The sequence below is a fragment of the Pieris brassicae genome, chromosome 9, assembly GCF_905147105.1.
Source record: "Pieris brassicae chromosome 9, ilPieBrab1.1, whole genome shotgun sequence".
Taxonomy (NCBI): Eukaryota; Metazoa; Arthropoda; class Insecta; order Lepidoptera; family Pieridae; genus Pieris; species Pieris brassicae.
The window spans coordinates 5,398,837-5,413,570 of record NC_059673.1 but is presented as its reverse complement, the minus strand read 5'-3'; the positions used below and the strand labels follow the sequence as shown (position 1 = coordinate 5,413,570).

The 14,734-nt window shown below is 31.7% G+C and overlaps 2 protein-coding genes across 3 annotated transcripts; both read right to left on the bottom strand.

Moving 5' to 3' along the window:
* Nucleotides 1-541: 541 nt before the first annotated feature.
* LOC123714639 (ELAV-like protein 2) lies at nt 542-2,043 on the bottom strand. The gene has a single exon (XM_045668995.1). It carries the CDS (start codon nt 2,034-2,036, stop codon nt 1,131-1,133), a length of 906 nt encoding a protein of 301 aa, XP_045524951.1. The 5' UTR covers nt 2,037-2,043; the 3' UTR covers nt 542-1,130.
* A 546-nt stretch (nt 2,044-2,589) lies between these two features.
* On the bottom strand, nt 2,590-14,012 carry LOC123714159 (proton-coupled amino acid transporter-like protein pathetic). Of its 2 annotated transcripts, XM_045668328.1 has the most exons (6): nt 13,640-14,012; nt 13,382-13,559; nt 12,573-12,930; nt 7,896-8,071; nt 6,280-6,452; nt 2,590-3,962 (listed from the first exon to the last, which is right to left on the bottom strand). In XM_045668328.1, exons 1-6 carry the CDS (start codon nt 13,899-13,901, stop codon nt 3,724-3,726), a joined length of 1,386 nt encoding a protein of 461 aa, XP_045524284.1. In that variant the 5' UTR covers nt 13,902-14,012; the 3' UTR covers nt 2,590-3,723. The 2 variants fall into 2 exon arrangements, with proteins under 2 accessions (XP_045524284.1, XP_045524285.1); XM_045668329.1 differs by lacking the exons at nt 2,590-3,962; nt 6,280-6,452; nt 12,573-12,930 and having other exon boundaries at nt 7,930-8,071.
* Between the last annotated feature and the right edge of the window lie 722 nt (nt 14,013-14,734).

Genomic DNA, 14,734 nt, shown 5'->3' with positions numbered 1-14,734 from the left:
ATATATTATTAAGAAACGCATTTATATTGTTACTGGGGATGTAGTAACTGTAACAATGTTTTATAAGAAATTATATAGCTATGTACACAGAATAAATCTAGAGAAGAGCAACAACTTTAGTATAATTATAGTGTCTCTAATAACAAAATATCTAATCTTATCACCAAGCACATTAGACTGTTTTGTGTGTTAATTATTGTTTTTTTTTCTTTTTATATAGAATATCCATTAACTATAGAAACTGTGCTGATCATTATTAAGACCAAAAATATTATATATGTAGTTGATGAATTACAAGAATGTAATATATAGGTTCCTTCATTCATTCATACTTCAAGTTCTTATTGGGATTAAATATTTTAAGGCCAATGAAGATATTTAAAAAAAAAACAGAAATTGGTACAGTCAAAAAATTTATAAAACAATAATTTGATTAAATACTTTAAAACAAAGATTATTTAGTAAAAATAAAATAATATAGAATTCATAATTTAACGTTAAATACATACATTGGTTATGATTAAATAGAAAACAATCCATAAAAATTGTGAAAATGAACTTTAATTCAGCAAGTTTATACTAAATGTATAAATATGATATAATCTAGATTTTGTTTTACTACCTAAATAGACATCATGTTATAAAAAGTGTACAACTAATCCTAGTAGCTGATTAAACATCTCACAGTGGCTTACATTATTTAGTTACATTAGATCTTATAAAGCACATTCTTGTATTTTATTACACTTAAATAATAATAATAAAATAGATAAAGAAATAAAGAGACAAGCATATAGCTCACAACTGATGTTGAACTCCCAAACAACAATCATCGCAAATACAAATCTTAAAACTCTAGTAAACTTGAAATATTTAACGAGCCAACTGAATAAATTAATATTCATAATAAGAAACAAACTTAACAATCTTGATAGGTCAAAATAATATTTTCAACAAGAGATGACAGGCTGCACATTTGATACATGCTGTGGAAATATTAAAATTCCTTTTATACCTAAGTAATATTTTATATTAAATTGTTATTCTATGCCAATCAAAGTCAAAAAAGTCAATTTGTCTATTCATTACTGTACTGATATTGTAAAATTGGTTTTAATTATTTTGCGCCATTATCTTTTTTGTGTTTTAAAACTTACAGATAGGGGCTGACCATGGAGGACATAGCCATTCAATGCTTGTATAGCCATTGCCGCTTGATCATAGTTTCTCATTGTAACAAAACCAAATCCCTTACTTTTATTAGTTTGATGATCCTTAATTATCTTAACTGATAAAATAGCACCATATGGACCAAAAAGCTGCCACAAAGTCAGTTCTTCCACTTCTGGAGCAATATTATAAATATAAATAGACCATGTACTAGGGGAATTATGGTCACCAATAGCACCCATATGATTTATCCAATGATAAGGTTTCACAAGTGGATTCTTAGAAAAATTGTTATTATTGTTTTTATGTTTATTTGGATTACTTTTATTAGCATACTTAACAGTAAGAGCTTCCAAGAAGCCAGGAGGTATAGATCCATTGATATTTTGGATGGCCCTCTCTGCTTCATACTGGTGTTCATATAATACAAAGGCTATGCCTGAAGCTATACGGGAATTGACTATTTTACCAAATTGTGCGAACAGTCCATGTAAATCTTGTAAGGTTAGTTCGTTTGGCAGGTTACACACGTAGAGGTTCCAATCTGCTTCCGGCTTGGTGGGAGGTTTCAACTCTGGGTTAAGCAGGGCGTGAGACACTTTGAGTGTCTTATTCTGCATTAACAGACCGTTAAAGGCCTTTCGTGCCTTCACGGCATCATCAGGCCGAGCGTACTCGACGAAACCATACCCTCTGTTCGCTATCAATTTACAACTTTCTAATTTACCCATGGTGGAAAATAATGAAAACATCATATCCTGGGTCATGACTTCGGGAATGTAATTGACGATAAGCTTCGTTGGTGATTCGTCGGGCCCATATTCGTAATTTCCATGACAATTACCGTCTTGACACGATTCCGACATTTTTTAATTGTTGTTTAGGAATGACATTTTATCTATAATGTTGCCAGAGTAACTATTTCGACATTTTCGTTCAGAAACGAATAACTTATTGCTATACAAAATAATTAAAGTTATGTTTTTAATAATTTTTCATTCCTAGTAAAACATAAGTACCTCAAATCCAGTTTATAATTATTGTTTTTAAAAATGGCCAATACATTTTGTTAATTGTCACAGTTTAGTAATCTGTATTTACTTTAAATATTACTGACTTTCCGTTTCTTTAAAACAATAAACTAAGACGTATCTATTAACTATGGTGTACTACAAGGCCATAGAATCTAATGTAATACCTTGCATAGATTATAGTATATTTGCATGTCTTAAATATTTATTAAAGTGGATGTCATGTTCATTAATCATTGTAATCTATACAGTAAGATATAAGGTACTATGGAGTAAATTAGGATAAAAACCAACGTCACAGTAAACCTTTATTAATTAAATACTCGATGAATAAAATTTTAAATCTATTATTAAATTTTTTACTAATAAGTAATAAAATTTTGTACGTAGTACGCAACACATTTAGCTTGTCTTTGTTTATTTAAATTACATTTTAATAAGATTTTAAATTTCAACTATTAACAGTTCTAATAAAAAGCATAACTAAAATCGCTATGTGCCTAAATAAATTCTAATAAGCTGCCATACATAAAATTACGTGTACGCATTAAATCGCATATTTTATGCAAAAAGTATTTGTACAAAATTTAATCAGTAAATCGTTATATAAAACAAACACACATAAAATTATAAAAAAATAAATCGGCAATTGTTAAGCAACACATATGATATTGTACAAATAATAAATAATATCACAAACAATTATACTAAAAAGCAAGATTAAACTCTTATTATTAATCACAAAAGTTCACATAACGTTGCCGTGTTTTGAACAAATCATATTGCACTAGAGCGGGGCGATATATTAATCCTTATTTGAACTGGAACCAGATAACCTCTTTTATGATAAAAACTAAGTTTGTATTTGAAAAAACCAAGTAGTTATCTTTAACTTACATTCCGATTCTATTTTTAAATTACCAATTGGATTTGCTACCCGTCCGTCCGTTTAACAAAATTTGGTATATCCAATATTTGTCTATGTTGTTACTATTGGATTATGGGACAAATAAAATTTTAATAATTTAAAATATTTTTTTCTTTTAATTTGACTGTCATACGTTGTGTATAACAGACTACGACTCATATTATTATTATAATACTACTGGTTTTTTCAATAGCGGTTTACGTTACTAAAATAAAATTCATAAAATTACGGTTTTATAAATCAAAGGTAGGGCAAGGCATTTTTTTAGTCCTAAACTTTTCTAACAAAAAATACTACTAGATTAATACATGTCCCCCATACACAACACACATTGTACACATAACTTACAATTATATCAAAATCGGAATACACAGATACAAAACTGTATATCAAAATAAATGTACGCATAAATGCAGCGATGTCATCCAAAATTATATTGTCAAACTGCAGGAAGATAAATCTCTAAATTTTCAATAATACTTCAAGCGCTTATCTAAAGTATAGCCTAATCGATTTGTCAATACCTATAGTCTAATAATAAATATAATTCTCAACGAATTTATTGTCATGGTAAAATCTTTGGTATATGCCACATTATGGAAGCGATAAAATATTTCCTATACTCGCGTATGTACCGAACACAAATCCGGTTATGCCAAAAATGATAATGGCGACATCTTTCCACATTTTCCAGTCGTATTTTCCGAGTCGGTCGGGCCAGAATGTGATAATATCGATTATTGGGGGAAATATAAGAGCAAGGGCGGAACTGCTAAATGCTCCTACGAGAGAAATAATACCACTTAAATTTGGTATTAACGCAGCTGCAATAACTGAAATAAACAAATATAAATTAGAGTCTGTGTAAAAAGACAATAACCGGCTGTATGTAATGTATCTGTCTGGAACTGTCAAAGGTATCTAATTTGGTTCCCTTATGTATATGGAGATAATTACTGTGGAATTAAATCTTTAATAGTATTGTCAGCCTCAATCACTAGTAACGTTTTAAAATGCGATAGTCTGAGCAGGGAGCAGGTCCTCGCCCTTTCAACGGCGCGCAATTACATATTTATATTAAAAAATAGCAGAGCAGTTTTACATAGTCAGAAAATTGGTTTGTCTTCCAGTACTCTACATGACTATAATTCTAATGTATGTCTCCCAGCACTAGGGTAAGGAAAGTCGAGACTTAGTCCTTAGTATAACTCCAATACTCTAAGGTTTTGATTCAGCGTGTTTATGGATACAATTATTCCACAGATCACATCTTTTTAGATATAAAACAGATACCTTTCAAATTGTAATCGCTAGAAATCCTCTAAAACTATGTATCAGAATAAAAAATGAAGAATATTACTAACACATTTGTAACACAATGTTATTTAAACAGAGATGCGGGTTTCGCTCATATAAAACCTGCAAAGCAATTAGCCTCCATTTAATTGATACTTTGTTTTTATTGTTTTGGATAAAGTCATAATAATTCATACCGTCTGGTTCATATATCACAAGCGGCTCTTTCCATGCGTATGTTATCGGGCCGTAAATTTCCTAATTGAAGGGGTCAATAATATGACGATTAGAATGAAAGTCGATGTTTTTGTGTTGAACCGTTATAGGAAGGATTCGTTACGGTCTTTGAACCTCTACCGAGCGTGAGTTTTAGACTTCTTTTGACACCAATCTTTAGACTGTATTGTAATTTTTAAGGTATTAGATACCTAACCTAACATACCACATAAAGTTAATCAAAATATGTAGTTAGATCTAGCTTTTTGAGAATAAAAACAAAATCGTTATAATAAAAAAAATCTTAGAATGGATTAAAGTAAAGATAAAGAGCCTATTAAATTTACACTCCTGATAATTCCCTAAATTAAAAAAAATGAAATTAATACGAAATTCCGATGAATTGAAAAACGCCAAATAAAACAGTTAAAAACTAGTAAACAAAAAATCACGAAACGGAAATAATGTCAATATTTATACTGATAACCTTTAAGAAATATTTAGAACACTCGTTTGTGTTCAACTTCGTTGTGTCGTTATTTGCTATTAATGTGAATTTCTCGCCCAAGAATTTTCCATTATCATCTAAATTAAATTGTTGACATTCCTTCTTCTTATTGTGCCATGAATTTTTATTACATTTAATGCTTATTTCACTTTAAGTATATTATTTAGTTTCGTTATTTACTCTCAAAATTAAAAATGCATGACCTGATCTTGTCTGTTCAAATTGCAGGTGTGCAACTGTCTCTATGCATCATTGCTTACTGGAAGGTAAACGTCCTGAGGAAGTCGGCAAATATGCAGCATTCAGAGACTAAACCCGAACAATTACCGATGACAGATGACAGACATTTTGAAATTTAAATGTCAAAATTTTTACGTGAGGCACAAAAAACAGACTATAAAAAATCCATAATATTATAAAAAAAACAAAAAATAAAAACAGACTATAGAGAGAAACGATTATTGTTTCAACAGATTTTCTGATTGCAGAAAATCCGTGAAGGGATCAAGTTTCACGGGATTATTTATTTCATATTACTATTATTTATAACTTCAATAAGTAAAACTATCCAGACAGTAAATTTAACATATTTTAAGTAAGAAACTATTATAAATTCGTAGTCTAAAATGTTATCTACTAAGTCATCATCTAGTAATAACCACAAGGACTTGCGGTCTGAGCACAAAACTAGGTTACAGCATTTTGTTCATTACGTACAGTATATTTTTCACCACAACTTTACTTAGTCTTACCCGCAGTAAAATCTTTGTCTAAGTCAAAACTTTTGACTGAAAATAGATGACTATTTGATTTTTTTCAAGTTCAATATTCTTAGTACCTACAGCTAAAATCTGTATCACTCTGAAAATTAAAAGAAAAAGTAGCGCGTTAACCTTTAAGGTCTGGGTCAGAGATCTGTATCTGTTTCGTAATTATTTGATTTTTTCATCAAGTGATCAGCCTTATGCGCCTGACACATTCTGTCATCTTGGGGTCTAAGGCTTGCCGGTTTCCTTACTATATTTTCTTTCGAGCGAGTGTTATGCGCATATAGAAAAGGTACGAACCTACGCACTCGATGATAGTCGCACGCTAAATGCACTAAGCCATTGGCATACGAATATACTTACAAGTCAACGAAATCAATATGAATCTTGTTATCGCTTCGCCGTACGCGAGAGCCTTTTCCGATGTGAGTTTCGATTTGACAAAAGGCCACACTATATTCATCGGAACGTAGAACTGAAGGCCATAGGATAGGAATATAGCAATCGCCATCATAGCTCGTACGCTTTGCGCTAATCTGCAAAACAAATTTATAATAACACATGACTGGTTACATATGGTATAACGATATTTTATTTTGAATATTCGAGAATAGTATAATGTAATGTTTAGCTGTTGTCCGACTTACGGATTACGATTCGATCGCTGTATTACTAGTGTAAGGATAATATTCAGAAACGACACATAGTGCGTACTATGACTTTTTTTATATAACAAACGGGTAAGAGGCTCGCCTGATGTTATGTGACATCGCCTCCCAAAGACAAATTGCTTGAGTGCGATTGGGTTGCCTTTTAAGAATTGGTAAGCTCTTTTCTAATCCCGAGTAGAATTGGTTCGGAAATACTTCAGTGGGCGGCATGTATAACCAATGCACACCTCACATACAGACGCTGACACACAATACACCAGAATGAGGTATACTTAGTCAATGTACCCTTTTGAGTTTTTCCTTTCTAACCTTTAACGTTCAGATCAAACTTTCCCTGAACTTCCACAAATATTTCAAAATAAAAATTAGCTAACACAGCAATTCATTTCCATTTCTGGCTTTATCTTTAGAGTAATTATTTTTTGGTTATATATAACTTATGTAGGTAATAGCACGAAATAAATACGTTTTTGACATACACTTAGTACTAATTAATCTTCCAAGTCTTCCAATCTTCAATCAAACGCCGTAGTCGGAACTAAACGGACATTCCTATATAGTGTGAACGGAATCCGTGTAATAATTTTAAAATTATCGTAAAGTTAAAGTCGGTTATTTATTTCTGGCTTCCTCATTGTCCATTCGGACGTTCAACTTAAAACATGTTTTTATTAGAAATGTCTGGTTTCACACTGCCAGTGTTATCATTGGGGTAACATAGATAAAAACTTTATTGAACACACGTTGAATAAACAATTTTTGGGAGCTGTGTTTATTAATTACGGTTTATTAACAACGTTAAACTTGTACGGTCTAACATATAAGATTAAAAGCAGCCTTTCAGATCATTTTAAAACTCTAATCTTTAGAATATTTATTTGTAAAATTATTAAGGTTGAAGATATTAAAAAAATAAATATCATAACATACGAATAAATACTGCCGGAAAAAAAAACTACACAAATACATCTATACTAATACAAATAAATAAAGTTTGTGAGAGAGAGAGGAAAACTACTGAACTGATTTTGAAAATACTTTCGTGGCTTCCAATAGAAAGGCTCGATATTTGAGTATCATAGGTTATATCAAACCTTTATATGGTAGTCGGAGAAACAAGGTCAGACGAGAACATTTCTTACGAACGCAGCCTTATCTACATTATTATATGAGAAATATAAAATAATAACTAGTCTTCCGCCAAGTCACGTTCACGATAAACTCAAAAACAACACGATTTTCACCAATATATGCTAATAAAGGAATAGGTATATACTTTTTCTGTGTTATTAAAATCATCCAACTTACGGTTCATTCGGTAAATTGAGAGTAATACTGCCAAGGACATGATTCCCATACTTAAGGTATCCGAAGAAGCCTATCGCTGTATACAGAGCTGCTACAATCACCATACCAGTGTTCAAAACACCAGTCCACCCGCCGAAGTCCTGCGGTGTTTTCATGTTGTTCTCTAGAGGCAATACCTATAGCAACATAAAACATCTTTCTAATAACTTTTAAGTATTAGTTCTAGTAATATTAACACTATGAAGTAAATTAAGTATACATGAACATATATATACAGGATACGGAATGTAGGCAGGGTAATGTATGAATAGTTTTCCGACCATTGAGACAAATAAGTGTACGGTTCCTGGGTCAACGGGATGCTTTAAATAATAGAGATTTATTGATTTACTCTATAATTACCACTCGCGTGTTAAATTAGAATATGAGCGAAATAATGACTTGCTAATTGGTATGTACCGAATGAATACAATTTAACAGTCAAAGAGAGTGCCTACGTCTGGCTATGCTCTCGGGGTGTAACTCCCATGATTTAGTGAAACGCTATGAACGAATAACTGTATGTAGAAGAGAGTGCCTGCGCCGGGCTATACTCTCGAGACGTAACTCCGGCGATTTGGGAAATCGTCACGCTTTTAAGTGATCGAAATGTACATCCATGGCACGTAAAAACATAGGAATTTGTCATGCTTGTAAATGAGCAAGAATGTACGAACCCTGGCACGTACATAGAGATCATCACGCTTATAAACTAAGAAAGTCTGAGTTAGCAAAATGTACAGCCTTGGCTCGTACAAATAAGTATATACGAAGGAAATATTTACGTTATTAAGTGATATATATACCTAACTTGTATGGTATGGTCATATAAACATTACTGCTAGAAGTTCTGGGGGAGTAAATGTAACGAGACGAAAACACCGCGCATTATGTTTGATTGTAATTAGTCAACAGAACCTCTCAGTCGAAACGCGTTGACAGTTGACACGCGATTTGACACGTTATTATATAACGTTTTCCCAATCCCAATTTAACGTCCTTAGGCTGTAATTTAACATTCTCAACCCTGGAAATGAGGAATAAGCGAAAAGCATTTTTTCGAGCCAAGGCTGTAGATATTGCTCACTCAGGCTTTCTTAGTTTTATAACCGTGACGATTTTCTAAATCGTCGCAGTTACGCCCAAAGAGTATGGCTATTTTCAACTGTTTATTCGCTACGTAGCAATTAACATTTCATTATTTCGCTTATATTCTATTGTTGTACGCTAGTGGTAAACACGTTCGCTACATTACGAGATTTATCAGATCTCTTGCAGGACTTTTTTATTGAACATAATCGTGTTGTTTCACTCCTTGCGGGAGGATATAACGTGTAAAGTTCTTTAAGTATGAGCAGAACACATATACATATTTACTTCCTACTTGTAGCTGAATTTAAGGACATTAAAAAAATAAATTAGAGATGGATTAGGTCCGTAACGCACAGTATTGTAATTATTTTAATTCCTTGCGTTAGGAGATATGTGGGTACTCGTGAAATCGTACGACTCGTAGACCGCGGCGCGGGCGCTGCGTTACTCGTTTTAGTGTTGTCCTCTGTCCGCTGTCATCGACATGGAAGCCGGGAGGTAACGCGCACGTAGGTATATACACTCGCGTATACCTACCTAAACAGTGAATGATTTAAAAAAAAAGTATCGTCCAGTAAAAATTTTTTTTTTGAAAATGGCAAGTTTGCCTCCATTGGGTAATAATGACAGTGATTCTGTGATTATGCATTATTTGACGTACCCAAAAAGAAAACGATGAACCTTTCTACGTTGGAGCACACGCAGTTAAGCAATAAAAATATACATATATCAGCCCATATATTGGAAAACGATGTAGTGTTCTTCACAATACGATATCCAGTTAAAAATAGTAACATTAATAAGTACTACACCGACTATACCTACCTATCATATGACACCTACTCGTAGATTTTGTGGTACTGTTTCTCTTAAACGAATTGTTACCATTGGCGCGCAATCAATGTGCTTACTATGTTTTAATGAAAAAAACTTTTCATATTTAATAAAAAAAAAAAAATCGATAACTAAGATATTATTTTATTCCCATCACTACTTACATATTTTACTATCTTCGGTTGCGATACGTGATACAATCGATGTCAATTTTTTTGTTGGTATTTCCAGTATATATATCTTTCACCAACAAAAACTTCAAAATATATGTCATTGTTTTTGTGGAAGATAGAAATTATTTTCAAAACTATCTTTAGGAGACTGATTAGGTCTCAAACGCACCAAAGTGTAGTATGCTTCGAGATCTTTTAGGTCGCCAAAGCACGAGCTGTAAGTTCTTAGAAAATGATGGCGCAGCGAACGTATTAATATGGAGTAAAACTAAAATCCTCTATTATTTAAAGCACCCCGATGATCTAGGAACCGTACAGTATCGGTCTGATATTATGTAAAATCAGCTCAAGTTCCCACATAGTAAATGTTTATTTAAATTAATAATTAAGGATATGTAAAAAAAAGCGTTGGCATTAATGTTTGTAAAGTCGTTTTCCCACAGCATTATAATATGTTTGCTATCAAGCATGATTGTCGATTATAATTACATATTGACGTAATTTTTTTATTTAACTACGTAATTTTATATATTCACATAATTTAAAATTGGTATTAAAGTTTAACCTGAATACGCGCTGAGACATTGTTGCAACTGTTTTATTAATATTTTTTTTAAAGACTCGACAACTCGAAATCGTTATTTTTGAAGTGAAACTTTTTTATCGTTGTAAAAAAATTACCGTCACATTTTTCCGTTACGCGCCATCTTTTTCTTGTCCCTACCAAAGTTGATTCAAAGAGATAAGAGATTCAAAGCCATTGATAGTAATAATTCTATTACAATTATTGAAATTCTGTAATAAGATAAATAAAATAATTGTATTATTTGTATTCACGTCTATGATAATAAAAGGCTTAAACTTTATCTTATTTAACTTTTTTAACCAATTTCTGTATAGTGATATATATATATATAGTACATAATTTTTCGGTCAAAAAGAAGTTTCACTTCTTATGTGTGTTTCACACGCACACATTTTTTTAGCGTTTCTTTATAGAAAAATCTACACTTATAGGAATCACGACGTTGTTTATATATTTATTATAGAACTTAGGTCTACATTATGTGAAACATCTTTATCTTTTCTGACGTTTCGGAAATTTACAACAAGTTAATTAATAGATTTATGAGATACTTATTAGTTAAGTTGTTTGTTATTTATTGGTCCTGGAATAATTTCGTACATGATTAGGTTTATTTGCGTCGTTACCACAGAAAATCAATACGTGAAATGCATGCGTCACGATGTTAGTATGATATTCGATATCATAAGTAACATGGTATTGATTACAAATGAAAATACTTGTAAAGAGGAATACAAAGGCATAATATGTCACTCAACATTATTCATAGAAAAATGTTTGCAAGTGGACTTTTAAGGCAAAAGATATAAACCAGTATGTACTTAATATAACGCTCGCATTACTCATGTTAAAATGTAATATTAGCACTAAGGTCATAGACAGCTAAACAAATGTTTTGTTTTGAATCCTTGATTGGTTATTTTAACAACTAATTCTGCGTGCTCGGCATTGCAAATATAACATCAGGCGATAGAAATAACGTTTTTACGCCTTCATGGTTACTACTAATACAAACCTTTTACATGAACGTATAGGTAGCTTTTAAGTTCTCACGATTCGTGAATAAGTTAAAAAGTAGAACCAGTTTTAACATTGTCAACTTTTAATTAATATTCTCGATTAAATATTATTATAAGTACCCACCTAAGTATTTATGTTTTACTAAACTAAGTAATTATTAATATTTCAGAGGAAATATTTGTTTTTTCACTATCGTCGTATACGTTGTAAAATCTTTGGAAATTGTATTTTAAAGTTGTGGGTGGGTAGTATGCGATAGATTTTGGCATGGTTACTAATTGGGTTAGCAGAAGTTCTTGGCATACATGTAAAGTCACTATAAAATGCAAGATTTAAAACAATTTCCGTGTTTTTTATTATTTTGTGATAGGACTCTAAAACATGTTGCCGTTTGTTTTTTTCCAGCGATAATTAACTCTCATCAGAAGTGGTTATAAAGTTTTTTCGTATAAGTAACTAAAATGACTGACTTCGATTGGATTAAGGGGAATTTTTTTTATTTAAAATTGATGATGATCGCCAGTCTGTTCTCTATGAAGGAATTAAGGCGTAAGTATATGAAGGTGTTTGTTTAACCATTAATAATACAAAAATATTATAGTACCGAAATCAGCTTATTTACAAAATAATAAACAATCTTAAAAAAAGTTTCATACCCGCACAATTGCCTTAGTAACTAATCTGTCAGTCATTCAATAAAAAAAATGGACAAAACTTTATTTACTGAAATTATTCATAATGACTATCGAAAACGTATAAGGTCTAGAAGTTTGTAAGAGAAGAAGTAGTAAAATTTTCGTGTAATCATCACACATAATGCAGTCCGATTTGTTAGTTCAATAATGAGGCACTTATGCTAGGACCTGAGGTGCCAAGAAAAAGGAAAGTTATAATGAAAGAAAAGAGAATTTCAAGAGATTAAAAAGCACTCACCACCCCGATTCCCTCAAAGGCATAAATTGCAGTTCCAAAGTAGAGTGGTAATTGATGCCAACTCGCAAATGCCCTCACAGTACTGGTGTGGGGTAAATCTTGCAATATATAGTAGAAGGTAATCACCAAGCCCCAAGCGGTCATAATAGCAGCTATTAGAGAAACCGGTGTCAAGTATTTTAGATTCTTCACCATACCCAATGCTAGCATCGGCGGAAATAATAAGGCTAAGTAGCTGTGGACACCCATATTTATATGGAAAAAGTGCATGGTGTCCTGAAGGTTAGTTGCCACAAACAGAAAGTACACACAGCAAAATCCCAATTGAGTTATTACAAGAAACACATTGACAATGTTCCTGAAAATAATAAAATCTCATGCAATTTATTTGACATAGATCTACCAAGGCCATGTTATCATTACATATTTGCAGCTCATAATAAGTGCATTTAATATAAATTATTGAATAATATTATATATAGTCTTTAACATTATGCAGATAAAGTGCACAATTATAAATTGTATAACATTGTTGATAGAATTTACTTAAACATAACTGATAAGTTGCTATCTTTAAAATTAATAGGTTTTGTAGCTAGTCTTAGTAAATCTGCATCTTATTTGTAAAATATAGGTGATTTTATATTGAGAGTATTTGATAATTAAAATAATTGAACATTACTTAAATTAAGGCAGATGTATCAATAGTATAATATAGATTTTTTTGTATATTACTGTAAAAATATTATTTTAATTTCTTCAATGTATAAATTGTTCCTTTCCTTTATTGAAAATGTATTCAGACTCACCTAATATTTTTTGCGTATTTTCTCAAAGGTACAGGTCCCATAGCAAATGCATCTTCTACAACTTCAGCAAAACTCATTGCTGGTCTTTGGTTACGCACACAGAGTTCATGGGAACAAAGTACCAACATATGCATGCAATGGGTGCAAATAGCTCCCATGCATAAAGTACCAAAAACACCTAAAATATTATAAACACAATCAATATGTGTATGAATGGAATGGATGAGTTTACTATGAATATATATTTTATGTACATACCCAAAAAAAGTCCAGCATTTTTAAAAGCATCGGGCATCGCCAATATCCCTGTTCCAATATTACCTTTCAGTAGATGGATCAGAGTATCGAAATTAGAGGTCGGATGTTCTAAATAGCGCTCTGAAGCTGGATTGTATTCCTTTTTAATTTTTTCATCTTTAGTTGGTCCCGTGGGACTGGTCACTAATTCTACGACTTGATTATCTGGGTTATCAATTAAAATACTAGGCCCTGTGAGGAGGGGCTGTTTTTCATCGCTCATGTTTAATCTTTATTTATTTTAAATATCAGATCTCTAAAAATATTACATTATGTTCCTACGTAAATATCGAATAAATTATTGAAATTTGCACATAGCTCCCGCACAACGACTAAAAACAAACTGCTTGATTGATGATTCTAAATAGTAATCTGTTCTGTTGAGTGTTACCAGATGAAGCTTTAGTTTTTGAACATCTGTCAAGAATTATTAAACCGAAATGGAATGACATAGGCTTCGTTCCGGATTTTTATAACTTTTGTCTCTATAGAGAAACCTCTAAAGAGTAATGTCCTATGACCTGAATGACAAAAATTCCCTCAAAACGTTTTACTCTTCAAAAAGAAAGAATATAATTCCAACAAAAATTTAAACCCTGCCCTCTGACCGCACATGGAAGAAACTGATTCAGAAATATGTGACAACGTCGACGATATTCATTTACTTATTAGTAGATGTCGTTGTAAAAAAAATATCTCAAGAGTTAAATAGTAATTTAATATTCAACATTTAATGTTATACTAAAAAAGAATAAATATTACCTGCAATTGTTTATTTATCACAATGTTAATATAAATCTCAATACATATTTTCTATATAAATATATCTAGTAAATTTATTGTGAATTCGCGGGGAAGCCAACTTCTGTTAATTTCTACAATAGCATAATATCATAAATCATGTCAAATACTTTTCGCATATAAAAGTAGGTTGCGTAAACTTGTCCTCTACTCAATAAATTGCTCGTAGTACTTCTTGCCATCCATGTTGAGAGATAAGAATGCACTTATGAAGCGCTGACTCCATTACCTTCGCTGGTGTTGATAAAATCGCCA